General features: G+C 39.3%; 1 protein-coding gene across 1 annotated transcript in view; it reads right to left on the reverse strand.

The window, feature by feature from the left end:
- The window catches only part of ubr1 (ubiquitin protein ligase E3 component n-recognin 1), a 160,374-nt gene that overhangs the window by 117,100 nt on the left and 19,303 nt on the right, over window positions 1-23,971 (reverse strand). Inside the window, exons 3-10 of the mRNA XM_076274769.1 lie at window positions 23,858-23,936; window positions 23,595-23,705; window positions 22,761-22,888; window positions 18,754-18,892; window positions 18,491-18,553; window positions 16,804-16,927; window positions 16,557-16,664; window positions 10,440-10,528 (exon numbers count right to left, since the gene is read on the reverse strand). Coding sequence (XP_076130884.1) covers window positions 10,440-10,528; window positions 16,557-16,664; window positions 16,804-16,927; window positions 18,491-18,553; window positions 18,754-18,892; window positions 22,761-22,888; window positions 23,595-23,705; window positions 23,858-23,936 — 841 coding nt within the window. The remainder of the gene's footprint in view (window positions 1-10,439; window positions 10,529-16,556; window positions 16,665-16,803; window positions 16,928-18,490; window positions 18,554-18,753; window positions 18,893-22,760; window positions 22,889-23,594; window positions 23,706-23,857; window positions 23,937-23,971) is intronic.

Consider the following 23,971-nt stretch of genomic DNA (forward strand, 5'->3'; position numbering starts at 1 on the left):
GCTGTAAACTGCTATGAAGAACTAGGCTGTGTTATGGCTATGTTTGGTTATTGATGAACATACATTTGGTGTATATTTAGGGCTGGCACGGTAACCGCGGGTCTGAGCTCGTCACCGTCATCACCGCAAAAAAATAAAAAATAAATCTGTGAAACATTTGGGATTCGACTTCATGTAGGCCTACCTGCCTGCAGACGTCTTAAGGTGACTGCATAACGTGATTATCTCAGAGATTCTTCAGAGAAGGGTTGAAAACGTAGCAGAATCTCAGAAATAATCATGCAGTTATGCAGTCAGCTTAAGACGTCTGCAGGTGGCTACATGAAGTCGAATCTTAGTGCTTATTTCTTTCATGTCTGGAGCATTTGGTCCAGTGATCTTTGAAGTTGCTGCGGCTTTCTAAAGTTTAACTGGCTGTGATAGTGGCACAAAATTCATAATCCATAACTCGCAATCAGATTTTTATTTTTATTTCATTCATATGGATCAAACATCCATACCGTATGCCCTATGTATATTATGAATTATATATAACAATATAATTACATCCATAATGCTGGAAATGCCCATGTAGTTTTCACAATCAAAACAATGACTCACCATTCATCTTGGTAACACTTTAGTGCAGTTATAAATTATCAATTACCCATTGACATATCATTAATTACACCAGTGTTTCCCATACATTGACTTATTTGTGGCGGCCCACCACAATATCAACACTGACCACCACACAATGATTTTCTGGTTAGCATCATAACCACGCTGTGCTAATTTGTTAAAAACTGTTGTATTCAAGTTATTTCTGCAAACCAACCACCACAAATGGAATTCAATTCTGTGGGAAACACTGTACACAGACAGACAGACAGACAGACAGACAGACAGACAGACAGACAGACAGACAGACAGATAGATAGATAGATATAGATATTATATGTGTTTGAATGTATTAAATATAATACATTCAAACTTGCTAGCTTTGCTGTGTATTTCTTTATAAACCATGTGAGATTAAGCCAACTATTCACTATTCCACAATTCATCACATTATCAAAACAAAATATACAGCATTAAGACTATAGGGTGATTCTGTGTCAAATCAGACAGAATCCAGGAAAATGGTTGCCCATCTCAGATTGTGCTTAAAAATATATATATATAAAAAATTATACCCGACCCGTGATCCGATCCGCTTATTTACAAAATGTGTGCTTTTGGTTATAGCCTACCATGCAATGTGACAGTAGGCCATTTCTGTAAAACAAACTAATTTATTTGTGAAACGTATGCAGTAGAACTACACACAGCTAGGCATGCAGGACATGTTTGCGCAGGAGAGAGCATGAGAATAAGAGCGCAAGCACACACGCAACCAGCTAAGTGGACTATAGAAGAAGCCCCCCCCCCCCCCGCCATTCTGAATGACACAGTGTGCAATGTGGATTCCTTTAGTGTCCTGGGATCAACCATTTCACAGGACCTAAAATGGTCTCTCCACATTGACACTATCCAGAAAAAGGCCCAGCAGAGGTTATACTTCCTGAGACAGCTAAAGAAGTTTTATCTGCCTAAGGAGCTGCTGACCACTTTCTACTCAGCCATCATTCAATCGGTCATCGGAACCTCTATCACTGTCTGGTTTGGGTCTGCCACAAATTAGGGCTGCAGAGAGGATCATTGGAACCAACCTTCCCTCCATCCAGGACCTTTACCGGTTCAGGGTCAGGAAAAGGGCTGCTAAAATCTCTACAGACCCCTCACATCCTGGTCACAAACTGTTAAACCTCCTTTCCTCTGGCAGACGATAAAGGGCACTGTTTGCCAAAATCAGCCGACACAAAGACAGCTTCTTCCCCCAAGCAGTCACTCTGTTGAACACTCAGTAACAGCCCCCACCCTCACACTGAACAAGTCTATCAACACTGTTCTGCTAATCTACCTCATGTGTACAACCTTACAGTTACAATAGTGTTATTAATACATGATCATTGCACTAAACTGCCTTGCACTATATTTATTTTTAATCTTAAACCTCAGTCTGTACTGATATTGCACTATACCCACCCTTTTTCAACTGTATATCTGTATATAGGCATCTTGCTTGTGCCTGTTGAGGTGTCCACGACCATGGCAACCTTGACAGGGACAACAAGGAAGCGATCATCCTCAGCTGCACCCACCCATGTCTATTAATGTACATACTGTATTTATTCTCATACATAGACATATTCTACTGCCTTCATTCTATTCTTACTGTTCTGTTTTATTTGTTTTGCTCCTTTTATGTTTTTATTTTTTATCCTTATATGTTAAGTGAATGTTGTACTTGCAAGCAAAGATTAACCGGAGTCAAATTCCTTGTTTGTGTACAAAACCTGGCCAATAAAACTGATTCTGATTCTAAACACTAAGAGAAGACTTCATGGCCATGGACATACATTTTTCTTTCGAAAACAGAAATGGTGAAGGCAGCAAGGTAGGCAAGAGAGATACATTGCTGGTCAAAACGTTAGCATAAGAACTGGTTTATAATGTTGAATGAAGCACAAAGCTTTACTGAAGCACATACACTGTTTAAAGTCACTGACACAACAAACTAAGGTAACTTTTCTGCGCATACCAATAGAGTACCAATAAAGTCTGACGGCAGAATCACTGGATCTAAACAAACTTTCGAAGTGTCTTAAATAGCATTGAATGTAGACATGTGGCATCATTTCTAGCTAATAAATTGTTAATTTGCCGTGTTGGCATGAATATATGTTGTAGTATGTGATTCCTATAGTGTAAAAAATATATACTAACATCTTAGAAACATTGTAAAATGATTGAAATAGATTAAGGAAGCCACCGCTATGGTGATTTCAATGGTTAGATTGATTTGTTTAGATCCAATGAAATTGCTGCCTTGGCTTGCACGAACCTATGTGACCTATACATTCTGCTAGATATGGCTGTGTAGTCTGTGTACCATAACACTTATTCCTGCAGGCGCCTGTTCATGACTGTAGGCTAAAAGTTTAACGTGGGCAAAGTATCAGCATTATTTTACTGAGCGACTTGTCATTAGGTCTTGTGCCTAGTCTAAAAAAGCTGTTCCAGGTCAGTGTAGAATATAAAGCTATCTATTGCTTGCTTGAGGTTTGGGAATTGCACTTACTCAGTTTGGCTGGGAGGGCTTAGTCTGCCAGTGCCGCGTTTGTGACTAGTTATGTTGGTCATGCCCGTTTTGTGGCTGTCATACTTTTACATTTCTTCGCAAGAAGTACATAGAATAGGGCTGTAACGATTTACGATTCGAAACCGAAATCGCGACATTCATATCCACGATACTGTGTCGCGGTGTGAAAAGGCAGAATCGCGACACACACTTTCTAGTGTTTCACGCAGTGCTTTGCAGCTTATGCGGCCGCAAAAGCAACCCACAACTCCCGCTTTACTTATCGGTAGCCTACGTTGTCCAAAAACAAATAAATAAATAAATAATAATTTCATACCTCTCCTTGCTTTCATTGTAGACTATGTGTGCAACTTTACCAAACAGTATAGAAGTAAACCCCCTCTCCTTGCCCCGCTCTCTCTCGCGCTCTCTCTCGCGCTCCCTCCCTCTCACTCTCCCTCCCTCTCCTGCTCAATGAACACGCGCGACTTAAATAAAACATTCACAATCGTGAAAGCAAGGACGCATAGACGACTAGCTAAATTACTATTAAATCCGCTTAGCATCATTAGCATGCTGCACATATTTGTTTAAAACTCTTGCATTGAAGTTGACTGATCATCTCAATACCAACGTTTCCCAAAAGGGCCTGTCCCAAGGAGAACAAGTATTACCTTGAAACTTAAACACACATGGGGAAACTGAACAGTCCAATCAGTAGACTATGATAGGCTAAGCTATATGCTACTTTATTTACAATGTTTCCAGGCTTCAACCAGACAGCTGAATTAAAGAGGTAGAGTTGTAATAAAAAATAGTAGGCCTAGGCTATAGGCTAATCTGCATAAAGTGTGCTGTCATAAATATCAGTCATTCAGAAAAATATTTTTATATCAGGATAGATATAGATATATTATATTGTAATCCTCTGGTGTTCTAAGGGAGGCTGTTAAAATGTTATTTAATAAAATGTCTAGCCCCCCCCCCCCCCCCCCAAAAAAAAAAAAGAAAAATCGAGATTCATATCGAACCGTGGGTCAAAAATCGTGATACAAACCGAATCGGGAGGTTGGTGTATCGTTACAGCCCTAACATAGAACATAAAGAAGATGACGGTAGTGCAAGTTAAGAACCATATATCGCTTTTTCTGGAGGGGTGTCTTCATTATTTTAACCTCAGCTTCTCTACCGTCTTCACCTATGTGGCGAGTATGCTTCAACCAATGATATTTTTGAAAAGCAATTATGAGTTAAAAATTGATGCTAGCCGTCTCGTGATACTTTAAGTACTTAAAAAATATCTATATTTAATTAATTTTAACTGACCCGCCCGCAAATTACCCGAATATCATCAAAATATTTTTTTTATGACTCGTAACCGCGGGTGACCGTGGGCGACCGCTCAATTTCGGGTGGACCGCACAACACTGCTCAGTTTATAGTAATTTCATGTACAAAGTGCCAATGATGTACCATGTATCATTCATAGATATACTTACTTGGTTACATATGTGTTTTCATTCTTGTCCCTGAGGTAAAACAATTTACTTATTTGTCTATGGCAGGGGTCCCCAAGCTTTTATGTACCATGGACCGGTTTGATTACCATTTTTTTTTCACAGACCGGCGGGGGTGGGGGGGGGGGTTCGGGGGTTCAATGTTCCATATGTGTTGTGCATGCATTACTTGAAAAGAACTAGCTCCAGTTATGTATGAACAGTGACGGTAACAAACTCTTAAACATGTGAAAAACGTGAACTTCAAGAAGTGAAAATTGAACAATATGAACTATGAATATTGAACAACTTGAAGCTACATCTATCAAGTGTGAACATGTTTAACAAAATATGGGAACAAAACAAGGGAACTAAACGTGCATTACGAATATAATGAGATAATATTATATAACTAGACTGCATTTCCGGCGGGAACTGCGAAAATGTGCTTGCCCTGGTCCGGTCACCAACGTGAGCAGACAGTGACATACGCTAGGCTGAACCTGGCTTGATCCAAGCATTCTAACAGTGCCTTTCAGTGTTGGAGCAGTGGCAATACCTCAAAAGCTCTATTCAACTATTGCCTTGCGGGGTGAATGCGGTTCGTTGGATTTTACCTGTGGCCTGTCTTCGAATTTAGCTTCTATGACTAAAATCAAATCAATAAAATAAAACAACAGCAGTGATTGGCTGCAAAAATAAATGTCACGCGTCTTGCACCTCTCAAACTGGGCTATCAGGTAACCTAGAGAAAAATTTGAAATTATGAAATATGACTAAGGCATTAAAATGCTGCTTGTTTGTCAGGATACTTTTTCACTGATTTATTTTAAAAATATGAGCTATGAGTGTGAATGTTATATATTCCATCCCCTAATTCTGTTTTACTGGTTTATTTGACAAATAATCTATATGGATTTGCTCAATAAAGACCTTATGTCTGTTTGGGATTGTTTTGAGAGCCTATTGATGTATCTCAGAATAAAGGAATGTCCACAACATTAGTGATGTTTTTTTTGTGTGTGTGAATGTATTTTACTTAACTCATTGAATGTAGCTGGATACTCATGAACGCATGTCTCTATAGCCACAATAGGAGTAATTTTAGCAACACCGTATTTTGTGTGGCCCATAACGACCCAGTGGATCATGAAAATGTGCCAAAATTCACATTCCTTGCTTGTTGTTGGTACATTAATCCCATTCAGATTGCCACTTATCTGAGATGTAAGAGTTCAGTATAGGTTTAAGGTCTGGGGCAGGGATTTGACATTCTGTGACTTCTTCATTGAGGGCTTGCTTAGCAGCACTGTCCTCTTTCTCATTTCCCCTCAGACCAACATGGCCTGGGACCCAGCAAAAAACTACACTCAAGTTCTGGTTCTTTAGACGTTCTAGTTGATCAAGCTCAGCTTTGGTTGTACTTTTTGCGTGACATTAAAGCCTACTGGAAAGATTTTTAATTGCAATTTAATTGAATGCAATTTACTTTTACGATTAAATAAAATTAATGTATCCCTCTCACCCATAGTTTTCTATTTATTTACAAATGTACATAGGCCTACTGTAATTACATTTATACATAGTTATTCTACTGATCTTTATACTATTCATCCTGCACATAGACTTATTCTTACTACTCTTATAATGTTGTTTCTGCACTACAATGACACTGTTTCCACACTGCACATAGCTGTATGTTATGTACATATCTGTTATATATTTGTCATATTGAATATCCATATTTATTCTGTTTTATTATATTCTGTAAATACACTGCATATATCTATATTATTATTTCTACTATTATAATGTTACTGCTACATCTACATACATTATTCTACTTATTGTATGAGATAACTGCTAATACACTGTACATATTTATATTTAATTCATATTACTCTAAACCACGTTCTGTAAATCAACTGTATACTACTGTCTACACTGCACTATATTTCTTGACCGGTCTCTGTATGTTTCATCACCTTTCTATACTTTGCCTCACATTTCAACACAGCTCAGATCTTTGGTTGCTATGAAGGCCAGTCATTCTAAATGGATGGTTGCTATGGCCAAAGGCCAGTTCTATCTCTGCCGTTGTCAAGCGGGCATATCGTAGAATTCTGATTAACCTTATCTTATTTAAAACATCTCTATTTTACTTAGCCCACTTCCATACAGTGGGTCCCATTAAGAAGTGGCCACTTCATTCACGCTTACCGTGATTCACACAGAAGCATTATAATTAATCTGTCACCATACGCCTATGCCTACGTTTGCAAAGAAAACATTTTAATTTGATTCACATGAAACGTTACATTTCATGTACATGTTGACAATGAGTAGGCTAGTTTTGGTTGCTGGTGGTGTTATTGCATCCCTTAGTTATGCCTACAATGCAAGTTCCCTCGCGATTGGAAGCTCCTGTAGACAATAGTAGACGCATTTCAAAAATTTTCCTTGCCACTTCTTTTAAGCGGTCACAGACGTAGGTGCTACTTTTAGGGCTAAAGTGCTTCGTGAATTACTGTTAGTAAAAAAAAATAGCAGTCCTAAAGTTACACGTGACGAAGTTACGAGTGCAAGCATCTCATATCAAATGACCATGGCATTACGCTAAGCAACATAAATCTCATAACGTTACAGCAACATCTCCTCCCTATGACCTAGCTAGCTAGCTTCTAGCCACACAAGAAATGAATGATGTTAAAATCTCCGCTTAGCATTCTAATAACAGAAGGGGCACATTTATGTGGACCACTACAACATGACTCATTATGTCTGTAACGTTAACTGTATAAAACACTTACTTTCATAAAGGAAGCACACCATCCAGCACATACACATGGAAACCGATATTTTAGGTAGCCTACTTGGCCACGAACTCAAAACGTGTCTCTCTGAAGCTCTGTTCTAGAATCTTTGCTCTGAAGTCTGTCCCCGTTGCTAAGCAACATCAAATAAACGAAATGACAGTCTTCCAGTATTAAATGTGTACGTGTGATTCCGAATGGATGTGTGTGGTTTGCAATTAGGATAAACAAGAAATAACATTTCCAATAATTTCCCATGATAAATTACATAATATTTGCACCTTCCTTACTTGTGAATCTCACACCGTATTTCAAGTAGGCTACACTAGTGAAATGTAATACAACGCTGCCACCTAGCGTTCAGATAGGTAGGCTATTTAACATTAACGTGATGCTTGTTTATTCTTTCGTCAACTCCATGCTTTTAGAAAAAAACAATCTTTTTATCATAGTTCCCTCTTCAATGGCGATTACCAGCTCGTTTTTGTAACAGAGATAGCTGTTTATTGTCCCTAGGTTTACAGAAACACCTATTCATATTAATACAGGAAATCAAGTTAACGCTGCCGACCACTGCTTTGTCTATTACATGGCCCAGAATGCCTTGCATGTCTTTACAACAAAACAACACAGTAAAACCTAAATGCCCGTAAACATATGCATTTGCATACTTGTAACATTTTTAATAATACTCTCCCATCATGATATGTAACAATAATGAAAAATGTAATTTGAATACCGTCAATGTGAAAACAACTCTATTATGTAAGCTATATATAGCTACTGTTCTCCTTGCTATTTCAGTTCGTAAGTCCATACTATCCCATGGCAGAGCAAGGATTTCATGATTGGTCAAGGTTGCCTGGAGACATTGTGCATACATGGAAGGCATTGTGATAGAAGGTGAATGGTGAAAAGTGAATGGTGTGAGTTACCAAATACCTGTGGGTGGTTTGCCAAATGATGGATTTTTTAGCTTATGCACCCTCACACTGGAGTCCCCAGTTCATATACAAAATTTGGTATCGATATGTGACAGTGTTCCTGAGATATGGACGACTTCCTGTTTCGGAGCTTCGCCGCCAATTTCGTTTGGCTGTGACGGGCAAACGCTTTCGAAAATCAAAAATCCTTCCGCTAACATTTGTGAGGCTTGGTCCAAGGATAATGTACGTCAAGTTTCGTGGCGTTCGGACCAAATTTGTGACCTGTGAAAATTTAGTTTCGCTTTCTGTTCAATCCAATATGGCGGACGAACGACACGCCCACCTGACGTCATCTTCGCGACCAACTTACACCGGTACTGACCGGACGTTTTAAAGTTGGAACGGTGTCTCTGTCTCAAAGGGCCTAGGCGCTAGAGCTGAGACGGGAATAATAAAACTTAAGAAGAACAATAAGTGTGCTGCTTTCAGCAAGCACACTTAATAAAACTTAAGAAGAACAATAAGTGTCCTTTGCAAGCACACTTAATAAAACTTAAGAAGAACAATAAGTGTGCTTGCAAGCACACTTAATTACGAATAGTGGGAGCCCTGTGCTTGTTTCCCTGCAACAAGAAGGTTCCATCTGGGGGCGATGGAAGATAGTGACACCCTCAGTGTGTTTGATATGTCTAGTCGATTGCACAATTTGGTCTTAGTTGCAGTCATTGCCGAAAACCCGGCCTCGCATAGATAGGCCTACGTGGTGGGAAATGGTAGCAACGTTTTCAGCGCTTTTACGGCTATCTCGAGATATTCTGCTTTGGTTTTGATCCAAAAACCCACCAGAGAGGTTTCCTCATACACACTCTTAAGACCACCGTCATTTGCAATTTCGATCAATTGCTCTTCCTCCTGCGCTGAGTTAGGACTATTCGGGATATTGACAAATGGGTTGCGGACCCACTCATTGGTTTGCAGTGGATCTTTGGAGGATGGGAAGTAACGCTCAAACTCATTTGAAAGCGCAACAAGGTGATCGCGCACCAGCTGCGAGAGAAAGGGCCCTGCCTCAGTCTCTCCCAAAACCCCCACTACTGTTTGGAACATATCAAATACACCCCGGTCCACTCGTCGTCCCCACAAATCAAGCTTGGCTTTAAATGCAGCGGCTTTATCTGCCAGTTTAAAGACAGTCTTCATTCTCCCCTGGAGTGACAGGTTGAGGTCATTAAGCAACCCGAATATGTCACACAGGTAAGCGAGTTTTGACACCCAGTCCTCATCACTAAAATGTGCAGCTAACGGTGACTTTTTTTCTGTAAGATATCTCTGCATCGGCTCTCGCAACTCAAACACTCTGGCCAGTGACCTGCTAAAGATGCTTGTTTTTTGTTGCTCATTCTAGCAGTTTAGCTAACTTCGTGTGACACTACCGTTCGCCAAGAACTGATCAAGTGAAGTGAGCTGACCTGAGGCTGCGCAGCGCTGAAGGCAATATGTAAAGTGTTGAAGGCGGGACAGACGTAAGAAAATACACCTTGCAAAATGCAAACATGCGTGCAATCAAACAACTGCATATAGGCCTATGCCATGTAAAAACGTGACATTATTGCGAATTAAATTCAGTTTAGTTTGCATGCATTTTTTTTAACTCATGTCGTAGGCTACGGCCCGGTCTATGGTACAACATTGCCATTTTGACCTACTACCACAATAGATTTTCATGTGCTTATGTAAAATACTTTGCTGTGTTGGCTATAAATAATACTTTTCATGATATTAATGCCCAAACATTGCTTCCAAAATAATGTGTTTCCAGGCTAAAACAATAGTTTCAAGGGCTGAAAATAATATGAAGACATATGATTTGAACAGAAATATTTTACAGGCCATGGTTTTGGGACCCATTGATGATCTAGACAATTTTTGAACAAAATCTCAGATGGTGCAGCAACAACCTTATCTGATTTGACATGGAATTACCCTATAAATTCCATCTAGAAGAATCAGCTGCAGGGTCATATATCAAACTAGGTCATACCTTAGTGAATTCTATTGCAAACTGCTTTTTGTATTCAGTTTCCATCAGGAGACTACTGAAGATCAGTTCATGGATGATTTTTCGGGCACCTGGATAAAGAAATAACTGCTCAGACATTCTAGACATCCCTCTAGACAAATTGCATATAAAATCCATATTATATACAACCTTAATGTAGGTAAGATGCATAAACAAGTGATCATCCGCAGGCTCACAAAAGATCAATGCTAGACAGATCAGAATCTGAGGCCCCAGTGCCTTGTAGTTGAGGCACACTGATGGCAAGCATAAAGTTGCCTGAATATGTCAAACTATATAGCTTAGCTAATGCAGCCATTAGTGTGCGGGCCTATTAGAATAGGTTGGTGGTTTGAGGTTGAAGGTTGGTTGGAAAGGTTCAGGAGCTGGTTGCACAAAACTTTAAGTATTATCCTTAAGGCTAAATTTCTCCTTAAATAAGGGTATTGCACAGAATACCTTAAAGGAGACATAGAATGGAAATCATTTTTGCCTTGGTTTTGATGAATTAGGAGAGGTTGTGCATAATCAAAGAGCTTTCATGGTTGTGTCTTCCTTCATATGAAAATCTTGAACTTAGAAATAGCCACTAAAACATGGGTAAATTAGAACAAAGCCTACATGTGATGTCAAATATCACAAAGCAATTATAGTTCAATTGTGGTTGCCAAAGAGGGCGCCATTTAGTCAAAAGGACCATTTCAATACCCAGCCTAAATATAAGGTTTTAATTGGGCTTGTAAAATTGCAATTGAGTTTATTTTTGATAAATCAGTTGAATACTATTTTAACATCAGAAAACACACTCAATTCATCCATTCTATGTCCCCTTTAAATTGTTTCCTTAGTTAAGGAAAAACGTTAAAGGAACACGCCACCCAATGTTAGTAGTAATATATGTTCTTACCTTAACTTTCACGAGTTGAGTCAGACCTCTCCCGTGTTGGTACGTGCACTGAAACGCTCTGGTGCACGGTGCGAATGTGTTAGCATGTAGCTATGCAGACGTAGCCAGACGTAGAAGTAATCAAAAACATCCACGTTTTCCCGACTTAAATACAGTTGCACGAGTAGTTGATAAAAATGTCTACGGTCACACAACATGAAACGTGGCGATTTTCCAAGCAAATAAACAGGAGAACTACAATGTGTGGCGCAATAGCACTTGAGAGTACTTCGACCTATAGCGTAGTAATATTAATTAACACCTAATTGTAGATCCTATCCACCACAGAGTTTAGAATCCATGCTTGATCGACCCCTCAGCCTCCCCCTCCCCTCTGAGCAAGAGAGAGGCACACACACTGTGCACTGATGGGCTATTATTTCAACCATAACTGCATAGCAACACTTATCATCCATCCGCCATCCATCAGCACCAAAGTTTTTTGACCAATTTTCAAAACCGCACCCGCCCACCCTCCGCTGGTTGTTTTAATGTAGCCTATATGGGTGATGCAGCACTGCTGACGTGAGGCTAGAAAGCTCTTGCCTGTTCTAGAAAACTGATTCAATTCAGCAAATATATTAAAAGGCTAAAGTCCTACATTGGCTATGTTGTAGCCTATCCCCAGAATATCAGCAGCAAACTCAGTCTCATGTCTCGCAAAACAGTCTCCAAATAAAACGCACATCGGCATGTTGCCTATTCTGCCAGCTTGTGCCAATATATCGTCCAAAATGATTGATTGCATTGCATTCTCCACATTTTTAGCTACATTTTCATGTACCACATCAGCATTTTTGTTCAGTGAATCTTTTGTAAATTGCTTTACAAATACCGTCGGGCCTATAGGCCTATTTCCTGGCTTGCCTCAGCTTCGGTCACGTCCTTTTACAATTTTATCATTGTAATAAAAAACGCATTTGCCACATAATTTCAACATGCTGCTGGCCTACTAATTAATGCCTATTGTACTTTATTTTTTGCAAAAAGAAAGAAATCCTTGATAAAATAACAAGTAATTCACATTATAGGCTACTTTACGCACTGTCATGTCAGGGTGACACTACAGTATGACAAGCCTGTTCTGAAGACTCCCATTAATTTTGACAGCACGGGAAGAGAGTGCTTCTTTTTCAGACAGACAGCGCAATTCATTTTATACCAGCAGGCCGATCGGACAAACTATGGCGCCTCGATATTAAAGAAACGCCGACTCCATTCATTCTGAAAGTCCACCGCACAACAGTGCAACGGGCATGTTCACATTTTTAGTAGCCTAACAACCGCCAAACTTGCTTGCTTGCCTTACACTTCCAAGTTATTCGACTATTTTTCTTACCTTCTTTTTCCGCTGTGGATGTTATTGAGTTTGTAGAAGTTTTAGCTCTTACGTTCTGAACATCTCGCCCTGCCTATTCCCTGAATGGTAGGCTACAATTACTATGTGTTTTATATATAGGCTAATATCGAAACAAATTAACCCAGGCAGTCTCATCTAGGATATAACACAGGTTGAAGTCAACGTCAAGTTGGTTCTGTTTATGGAGGTGAATGTGAAACATCTATAGATGACTCAGAAATGACATCGGAAGACAAGGAGTGAATAGTGGCAAGAGGCAAGCCGAAGGCTGCAGACAAGGGCCCGACGCTATTGTAAAGCAATTTACAAAAGATTCACTGAACAAAAATGAGGATGTGGTACATGAAAATTTAGCTAAAAATGTGGAGAATGCAATCAAGCATTTTGGATGATATATTTGCACAAGCTGGCAGAATAGGCAACATGCCGATGTGCGTTTTATTTGGAGACTGTTTTGCGAGACAGAGACTGAGTTTGCTGCTGATATTCTGGGGATAGGCTACAACATATAGCCAATGTAGGACTTTAGCCTTTTAATATATTTGCTGCATTGGATCAGTCTTTCTAGAACAGGCAAGAGCTTTCTAGCCTCATGTCAGCAGCGCTGCATCACCCATATACATTAAAACAACCAGCGGATGGTGGGCGGGTGCGGTTTTGAAAATTGGTCAAAAAACTTTGGTGCTGATGGATGGCTGATGGATAAGTTTTGGTATGCAGTTATGGTTGAAATAATAGCCCATCAGCGCATATCTAGTGTGTGTGCCTCTCTCTCGCTCAGAGGGGAGGGGGAGGCTGAGGGGTCGATCAAGCATGGATTCTAAACTCTGTGGTGGATAGGATCTACAATTAGGTGTTAATTAATATTACTACGCTATAGGTCGAAGTACTCCCAAGTGCTATTGTGCCACACATTGTAGTTCTCCTGTTTCTTCGCTTGGAAAATCGCCACGTTTCATGTTGTGTGACCGTAGACATTTTTATCAACTACTCGTGCAACTGTATTTAAGTCGGGAAAACGTGGATGTTTTTGATTACTTCTACGTCTGGCTATGTCTGAGCCCGCTAGCATAGCAACATGCTAACACATTCGCGCCGCGCACCAGAGCGTTTGAGTGCACGTACCGACACGGGAGAGGTATGACTCATATATTATATATATATAGAGGTAAGGACATATATTACTACTGACATTGGGTGGCGTGTTCCTTTAAGGGATTTACTGTATTGAAAGGGATTTTCCAGCACAAAAATTCTCCACATAGTAAAGCTTAATGATCTTATCATGCATCTCACCTTACTAATAGTCGCTGAAATTATCCAGGTAATATTAATAAAATTTGGTTACATTTTATTTTTTGCAGTGTATGACTTCATAAAATTATCAAACGTTAACTTTCTGACAAATAATGAACACTACCACAACACCAAACAAGTAAATGGATAATGAGAATTTGTACAAGACATTGGATGAACATCTGGGATTATACCACCACCCCTGTTATGTGGAATTGTGTTTCACAGCAATGTGTCTATTGTGTGTTCCAATGTGATGTGTTGCTTTGAATGGGGATGGGATATTACCTGTTGTCACATGCTCTATGTGCTGTGTGGACGGGATATATGTAACATGTTACATGTGTGGATGGGATATACATTACAAGTCACATGCTATATGTGCGGTCAGGTGTTACATGTTATATGTGCACTGTAAAATGTAAATCTAACCAAGTATTATTAATCTTATAAGATGATCAAAAAATCTATTTGGTATTGTTTTTAGTATGAAAAGACTTAACTAGTGCCATCTCGAAAGATCATTTTGACTTAATTTAAAAATACTGACATATTTTAAGAAGTCTTATCAAAACAAATTTACTTAACGCACTGGCAGACAAATTTGCTTGTTTTTAAGACAAATTTGCTTAACGCACTGGCAGAAAATTTGCTTTCAGGATGAGATGTCTTAAAATAAGTCAAACTTTTAAGTCAAATGATTTCACGAGAAAGCGCTAGGAAAGTCACAACAATACAAACTAGTTTTTTTTTTAATACAGCGGAGAAAATAAGTATTGAACACGTCAACATTTTTTTCAGTAAGTATACTTCCAGAGAGGCTATTCGCATGAAATTTTCTACAGACATTAGTATTAACTTAGGTAATCCACACATATTAAACAATCCAAACATTAAAGTCCCTAAGTAGAGTTATGAGTAAAAAAGTGTAATGGCACAGGGAAAAAGTATTGAACACACTAAGAAAAAACAGTACACAAAGGCAAGGAATGGCAAGGAACGAGCTGGAATCTATATATAGTTAGAGAGTAATTATCTCTCCTATCTGTGCAAATTAATGTAAGCTGGGTTAGTATATATTGATGAGCTATAAAAAGGTTTTTCGTTACCAAGTTGTAACACAAGAAACATGTCATGATGGGTAAAAGCAAAGAGCTCTTCCAAGACCTTTGCAACATTATTGTTTCAAAACATATCAATGGAACTGGTTACAGATGCATTTCAAAACTTCAGAATCATCCAGTAAGCAGTATTGGAGCCATTATCTGCAAGTGGAAGGAACATCACTGCATCATCAATTGGCCATGCACAGGATCTCCTCACAAGATTTCTGACCAGGAAGTCAAAAGGATAGTCAGAAGTGTAGCCTTAGAGCCAAGGACCACTCCAGAAAGACTGGGAGGCAGCAGGTTCAATTGTTACAGAGAAAATCATAGGTAATGCACTCCACCGCCATGGCCTCTATGCGTGCTCACCCCACATGACTCTATTACTGAAGAAAAACATGTTGAAGCTCATTGAAAGTTTGCTACACAACATTTGGACAAGCCTATGAAATACTAAGAGAATGTATTCTGGTCAGGTGAGAGCAAAATTTAACTCTTTGGATGTCATACTACACACCATATTTGGAGGAGAAATGGCACTGTGCATCACCCTAAAAATACCATACCAACAGTGAAGTTTGGAGGTGGAGGCATCACGGTGTGGGGCTGTTTTTCATCTCATGGTACTGGCAGACTTCATACAGTTGAAGAAATGATGAATGGAGCCATTTTTTCTGGGAGAATCTTGACATCCACCAGAACAATGAGGATGAGACATGGCTAGACCTTCCAGCAGGACAATGATCCAAAGCATTCAGCAAAGGAAACTCTCAATTGGTTTCAGAGAAAGGAAATTCAGGCCCTGACTTAAATCAAATTGAACAGTTTTGGAAGTTACCTAAAGATCAGGATTTACAAGAGGGACCCCTGGAGTCTTCAATATTAAAAGACTATCTGTTTAAAAGAATGGGCAAAAATCAGACCTGAATACTGCGACTGATTAGTTTCGTCATAGAGGAAATGCCTTGAAGCTCTCATTACAAATAAAGGGTTTTCCACAAAGTATTTAAGAAATTTCAGTAGGCGTGTTCAATACTTTTTTCCTGTGGCATTCCACTTTTTTACTCATAACTCTACTTATGAACATTTTTTACACACATATATGTGTGGATTACCTAAGTTAATACTAATGTCTGTAGAAAATTTCATGCGAATAGCCTCTCTGCAAGTATACTTACTGATAAAAAATGTTGACGTGTTCAATACTTATTTTCTCCGCTGTATCTTGATATAAGATTAATAATCTTGGTTAGATTTTATTAGATAAGCAGTTTTTGCAGTGTGGTGCTGTGCCCACATTCTTAGCTGTGGAACAATGGGATGATGTGTGAAAACAATTATCCCCTGGGAACATTAAAGACTATCTCTATCTATCTCATAAGTGTACTGGCCTTTGTAGAGACGAGAATCATGCAGCATGAGCTGGCAGATTGGACTTGGTTTGTCACCATCAGATGAAGGCTGCAGAGCAACTTGACAGAACACCTGCCTGAGACCAACTGACAAAAATCCATACATCCATTCACACAAGGATAAACAAAAACATGTTAAAAGGAATGGAAAACAAGATTTCAGACAATTAAAAATAAGTGTGTGTGAGAGAGAGAGAGGGAGAGAAAAAGAGAAATTGCCTATTACCAGAGTATCCAATGACCTGCTGAAACCAGACCCCAAGTCGCAAGGCAAAACTTTGGTGGGCCATGACTGCTGTATGTAGGATCTCCACACGGAGAGGCTGCAGCGAGATGTGCTCTGAGTTTGACTGTAGAGGATGTCACACAAATCCAAAGATCTTATTTAGGCAAGGCAAGACACATTCATTTATATAGCGCATTTCTTACAGAAAGAAAAAAAAATACACAAGTCACAAGTATGGAAATACATCAATAAAGTTTGTGATTAAAAAAAAAGGAATAAATAGATAAAAATATTTAATTAAAATTTGAATCAATAGATAAAAATATACACACACACATATATACATAAAAACATACAAAATCAAACAGGAAAACCACAAGTATGACAAATTAAAAGAAAGCATCAGAAAACAGTTTACTTTTGAGCTTTGATTTGAAACTGGTAACTGTCGGGGCGTATTTTATATTGTCAGGTAGTTCATTCCATAATTGGGCAGCATAATGTCTAAAGGCGGCCTCATCATGTTTGCTTCTAAGTTAACTATTGGTTTAGTAAGCAGATATCTATTCTGTGATCTTAGGGGTCTGACAGGCTTGCATTGGTGAAACAGCCCGATATATGGTCAGATCTCTGTATTTGTAAGGACCCTGGCAGCTGCATTCTGTACCATCTGAACTTGCTTTATGGAATTTTTTGGAAGGCCTATAAGGAGGGCGTTGCAGTAGTCAATCCTACTAAAAATAAAGGCATGCATTAGTTTTTCAAGGTCAGCTTTAGTCACAAAAGGGATGGTGACAAAATACAGACAAAAAAATCTGATGTGTGAAATGCAAGAACAGCAATGATCAGTAGCCTACAGGAATCCCACCCACAAAATTTGAGGTCGGGAAATTTGGTCTGGCCTGGCTCCATTGACACGCTTCTATGCCCGTATGAAGATCACTCTGGGCGGGCTTTATACAATGATGGACAGCTGAGCAACGGTGCCTATGCATTCATATGACCTGAACGCGGTTCAGTTGATTTTGTTCATAGCAAAAAGCTTGTCGCTTGAGAAGCAAGACGTTTAGATGGTGCTACCGCGTCTGTCTACAGCGCAACAGAAAACAGCGATCTCCACAGGATTCCTCCATAGGGTATATTGTTGCTCTCATTGGTTAGGTATATCCAATTGTGTACAGAGGCATTTTTCCCCTGTAATGGTTGAAACACACCCCAATGCTCCAGTTTCAGATAGGGTTGGGACGGTAACCACATTACCACGGTCACGTGACTCCTACCACGGGTCTAAGCTCGTCACCGTCATCACCGCAATGTTCCAACATTCTTTTTGTTTACTATTCGAGAGTAGGGGGGGGGGGGGGGGGGGGTAATCGCGGTAATTTCTTGCTTTCCAACCGCGGAAAGAAAAGATCTATACCTTCCCAGCCATAGTTCCAGACTCATATTCTGAATAGAATTGAGTTCTGGCTATGTCAGGCTACAACATTTCTAGTTCTATTCTAATTCCTGCTATTTTTAATATATAAAAATAATATAAGGGCAGATTTTATGTCAGGAAAAAAAGCAAAAAACGGATGATGCATTATGAAGCATTGAGAATTGTTTTATAATTAAACTATAATTGAACTGAATCATTAAGCCAGTGAGGATTCACATCTCTAGATGGAAGTGTGTTTAGGCTTACCCTAATAAGATCTTTGGCTTGTTGGCAAGTCCTTAGAGTTCCTCTCTTCACTGCTCTGCGCCCCTGTTGAAGTTGGGAAAAAAGCAATATGGTCATTTAAATGTGTGTGCACTGATATACATTACCTTTGAGTCAATGAGAGGTAAATGTCTGTACAGCATACCATCTAAGCATTAGAGGCATCATACATAATCATAAGCCACGGTGATGGCTTATGATTACAATGAATGTGTGTGTGTGTGTGTTTGTACAAGGCACTGTACCTCCTTATCAATTAGAGCTGTATGTGCTTGTGCCTCATTGTGGTCACAGTTGATGGAGCGCTGGAGGGTGTAGATCACATGATCGTAGGAGTGGTGCTCATCATTATACAGCACACAGAAGTACATGTTTTGCTTCACCCTATAGACACAACAGTCAGGAACTTCAGTTAACAAACAACTGGTTGTTCTTACCACAGACAAAGTACTACATCAATTGAATTTTGTGTGTGTGTGTGTGTGTGTGTGTGTGTGTCACACCTTCTTCCATAATGCATGTGATCCCACAGTTGAGAATGTCTACTTTCAATTGTAAAGCAATTTACAAAAGATTCACTGAACAGATATGCTGCTGTGGTACATGAAAATTTTGCTAAAAATGTGGAGAATGCAATGCAATCAAGTATTTTGGGCGACATGGAGGCACAAGCCGGCAGCAGCGCAAATTTTCAGGAGGCTACGAGAGAAAAAGATGCACGTTTTAAAAAAGAGCATGCAGGGGAAGGAGTGAATGGCTGGCAGCTAAGGCGAGCCGGGCGATAAAAAAGGCTGCCAACAAGGGCCCGACGCTGAAAATGTAGCTAAAAATGTGGAGAATGGAATGCAATCAAGTATTTTGGACAATATATTGACACAAGTTAGCAGCAGAGAAAATGCTCGCCAGGCCACCTCCGAGAGAGCGAGAGAAAAAAAGATGTGCATTTAAAACCAGGTCCTAAATTTCAGCGCGGGATTGAGGGTATTGCTTAAGTTATTAAGCACTGTGCATAATAATAATTCCCGCAACTCTAGCCATCATCATGTGAGAAATTCCCGTACACATTTCAGTGCTGTCTGATAACGTTAATCTAATAATGGAGCGGCCTGAATGCGGGACTGTTGACTGGATGGACCAACTCTGACTTCAATTAAACGTATGGAGAGATGTACGCTCGCAGGACCACTTTGCGGGTGCCTCTCTCTCTCTCTCTTTCTCTCAGCAGGATTTGTCACCGCTGAAATCAAATTATAGCCTAGGTGCCTCTACATCAACCACTATCGACAGGAAAGGAAAACAAAAGTTTAGTGATCAGGAACCATCAGGAATTTTGCAAACACAGAATCATGACAGCCTATAACGCGAGAGAACATAGATGTGTTCTCCATTTGAGGAATGTTATAATCGATTGCAGACGTGAACAGACAGCTACAGACACAGAGCGCATAGTAGGCCTACTTTCACTTTCTAGTATGCGTACGTGAAAGATAATTTGTAGTAAAACAGCGATCAAATATTACATATATGGCAGTGAGTTTTGTTTTCAAATGTTTTTATGCATGTCTAGATAACTAAATCACAAAGGGTGCTCCACAAGGGTCCATTTTGGGCCCAGTTCTCTTCACCATCTATATTAATTATATTGTCTCTTCCTTTAAGTATATTTTTTGGGCTTTTTGCCTTTATTCTGACAGGACAGTGAAGATTGAAAGGAAGTGAGCGGGAGAGAAAGAGATGGGGTGGGATCGGGACATGACCGCAGGTCGGATTCGAACCTGGGTCCCCGTGGGCACCTGGACCCGTACATGGTACGGGGGCTGTAGCCTGTTGCGCCACAGCACCCCCATATTGTCTCTTCCTTAAATGGTTGTCAAGTCCACCTTCATGCTGATGACACTATTTTGTATTGTATTGCTGACTCTGTTCAACTTGCCATTGATAATCTTCATTTAATGTTCTTCAAGAAGCTCTCATCAATCTTAAATTAGTACTAAATGAAAAGAAAACTAAATATATGCTATTTACTAGAGCAAGGAACATTGAGGTTAATGGTTTGCAAATAACCACTGTAAATGGTTCCAGCATTGATAGAGTTTCTGAGTACAAATATCTTGGTATATGGCTGGATGAAAAACTCACATTTAATTACCATATAGCCATCCTAGTAAAAAAACTGAGACAAAAAATTGGTTTCTTCTACAGAAACAAAGCCAACCTCCCTATGGAATGTAGGAAACAAGTTGTTGAAGCAGTTTTTAAGTCAGTTCTAGACTATGGTGATGTGATTTATAGAAATGCTACTGCTTGCTCACTTAAAGCCCTGGACTCCGACTCAGTCTACCACTCTGCCCTGAGGTTCATTACTGGTGATGGCTATAGCACTCATCATTGTGTCCTCTATGGTAAAGTGGGTTGGTTATCTTTGACTGAAAGGAGACATAATCATTGGCATCTCTTTACAAAGGTAATGTTGGAAAATGACCAGGTTATATTTCCAACATGCTTGTTTGGAATTGTGGTCCCTATCAGACCAGATAAAATGACTGTTTGATGCTGAAGGTTCCTCGTATCCACACTGAGTTGGGAAAGTCGGCCTTTTGTTATTGTGCCCCTTCTTCCTGGAATAATCTCCAATGTAACATAAAAATTAACTCTCTACTTTCCTACAATCAATTCAAATCTGTAATCACAAACCTTCCTATGTCAAATTGTACCTGTTTTATGTAAATGTTATTTTATTACTGTTATTATTTTATTATTAATATTTTCTGTATTTTTATTTCCCTTCCTCCTTTATAATGGTATGTAGGTTATCTTATTATTTGTTTTTTTTTTTTGTTTTATTTTTCATAATTATTATACTATATCTCGTTATTCCATTATTACTGTGTAATCTCGGCTTCACTGAAAATGAGGACTACCCTCAATGAACCTCCGAGAATAAATAAAGATTGAATAACGGGTAAGGAATGTTTATAATCCTGAAATTATGGCTGGGGTCTTTTATTTCGGCACAGCAAAGCACCTTTATTTGGGGCAGGCTTGTATTTGAGACAGCTAGGCCTTTGTTTCTTACGTGGTGCGTTTTATTGTGAGACATAGGCCTACTGGTAGGCTATCAAAAGCAGAAGATGTTCAATTTGGGATTTAATTTATGTTTGGACTGTTTGATTATATTGCTAAATATGGAGACTGATGACCACTGAAATCTGCGGGGTATTTGATGGTACACTATTAAGTTTCATGTAGTTGAGAGAGTGTCGAGATTTCCATCCGCTTATTGCGAGATAAGGCATTCGCTTTCATTAATGGAACGTGTGCTGTGCCAAAGAGGTCTATGATAGCCTAAATTGAGTTATTTTTTTAAATTATGCATGATTTACTTTTTTATAAATTTGTAGGCTGATGCCTGGCAGCAACAATTGTGTTTAAATGTAGGTTACTGCTTCAGCCTCTGGCAAGCTCAGAAGGGGGCGGCAAGCGACTGGTAGCTTGAGAGTGACGTGTTGGAGACCCATGGTGTAGGACAATGACTTTTCATTGGCAACAATATTAAACCAACCAACAATATAAAATATTAAGAAGAGCTTTTTTATGAGTTAAATCGAAACAAAATTATTACTGGCCTTTATTTGTCCGAATCTGGCTATAAATAGAATCCCGGCCATAATTTGAGGATTTAGGTATGCATGTATGTTTCAGGCATAGGGCAAGCACTAATCTCTGACTGATCTTTGAGAGCGCTCTCTCGCGGCTGTAGACGTTAATGTTTCATGTAGGGTTCATGTCAGTTAATATGAATTAACATTTAAAAAAATGTTCAATTATATATTTTTCATATATAAGTTGCACCTGACTATCAGTCGCAGGACCAGCCAAACTATGAAAAAAAGTGTGATTTATAGTCCAGAAAATACGGTAGATGCAAATTGCATCCAAATTCTCACCCATTCTTCTCTGTTAAATTGCTCCCAGAGTACTCATCACACAGATTTCACATGCATATCTTGAAATCAAATAAATTGCAAAAGTTGGAATTCCTACTCCTCCCTTTTTAACCAGTGAAATACCATGGTTAAGTATGGGTTGGTAAGATTATTTACCAAATTTTAGTCCTATATCAGTTGCCATGACACAATCCATAGGCTAAATGAATTAAGAGACTTAAATTATGCCAGTATCTTTTTCCCAAATGACACAGGTATTATAATGAACAACATCAGTGAAAACCAATGTATGTAGTGTAACATACCTGGGCTGGAGCTCTGCTGAAAGCTCATGGCCCTCTTCCCATACCAGTAGATGCGTACAGTAATGCAGAAGGACCTGGTACAGCAGCTTAACACGCTGTTGTAGATCTGTCTCTAGTGCACACTCTACCTGCAAGGAGATGACCAGCAGTCAACATGCATCAGCACTCTGTCCTCCCCTCTCTCATGCTCTCTTAAACACAGACACAAAAACACTCACTGGGGTCAGGTAATGGATCAAAAACATCACAATGACATGAAAATAAAGAAAGTAAGTCCAGAAGTCTCTATCAACATTTCTATCACATTATGAAGAACAGTGGAGTCATGGAGACAACACTGACTTACTGTAAAACTAGTAACATGAAGTAAGAGCTCCTCTGGTTATTGCTCTAGATATACTGAATCTCTCGTCTTACTAGAAGGCATTAAAATGATGGAGCTGAATTTAAACCATAGCAATGAGCAAAACTGATTATATACACTGTCTACATGGTTTTTAATAAAGGATTTTTCACAAAGTCGTCACTATCAACAACTCATGTACTTCCTCTCAGAAGACTCATTTTATTTGTTTATTTAGCTATTTTTAGTTATCTAGAACTGATGGCTCTGACAACTGCAAACTTCTGGAATGTCACATTCTCACGCATCAGTTTTCCCCAATGGGAGGCCAAAAGTGAATGTTGACCTTGTGTGTGTGGAAGTGTGTGTGGAAGTGTGCATGCGTGTAACTCCAGAGCATAAAGAACACATAGGACATGGGACACATTATCGAAACACTCCCAATAGATAATGCACATAATTCTTTCCTCATAGCTGGCACTAACACAAACCGTTTCCATGGGAATAGAAGCCCCAGAGTCATGTTTGGAGCAGCAGGGGCCAGTCTTCCAGGCTTCCAGGTCACCACAGTCACAGAAGCCACCACCTGATGAGGCGTGCATCTGTTGTGCACACACACAAGAGGAATCACAATAAGTGAGATGAATTTGTAAAAATATCTATTTGCAGTATGCATACTGTGAGTAGAATGTAAAACATAACAAACTAGCATAACTAAAATAACTAATTAGTGTAGGAAAACTGGAACATTTACCTTGTAGCGATGCCCTTTGTGTGTACTGTTCTGAAAACAGTCCATACACAGCACACATGTGGGGTCTATGGCACAATCTCTGCAAAACAAGATCCAGTGGTGACTTGACATTTG

This window comes from Alosa pseudoharengus, unplaced genomic scaffold (assembly GCF_046254945.1).
Source record: "Alosa pseudoharengus isolate Yale_2024_CS ecotype anadromous, Long Island Sound unplaced genomic scaffold, YU_APseudo_1.1 YU_APseudo_1.1_scf_8, whole genome shotgun sequence".
Classification (NCBI taxonomy): domain Eukaryota; kingdom Metazoa; phylum Chordata; class Actinopteri; order Clupeiformes; family Clupeidae; genus Alosa; species Alosa pseudoharengus.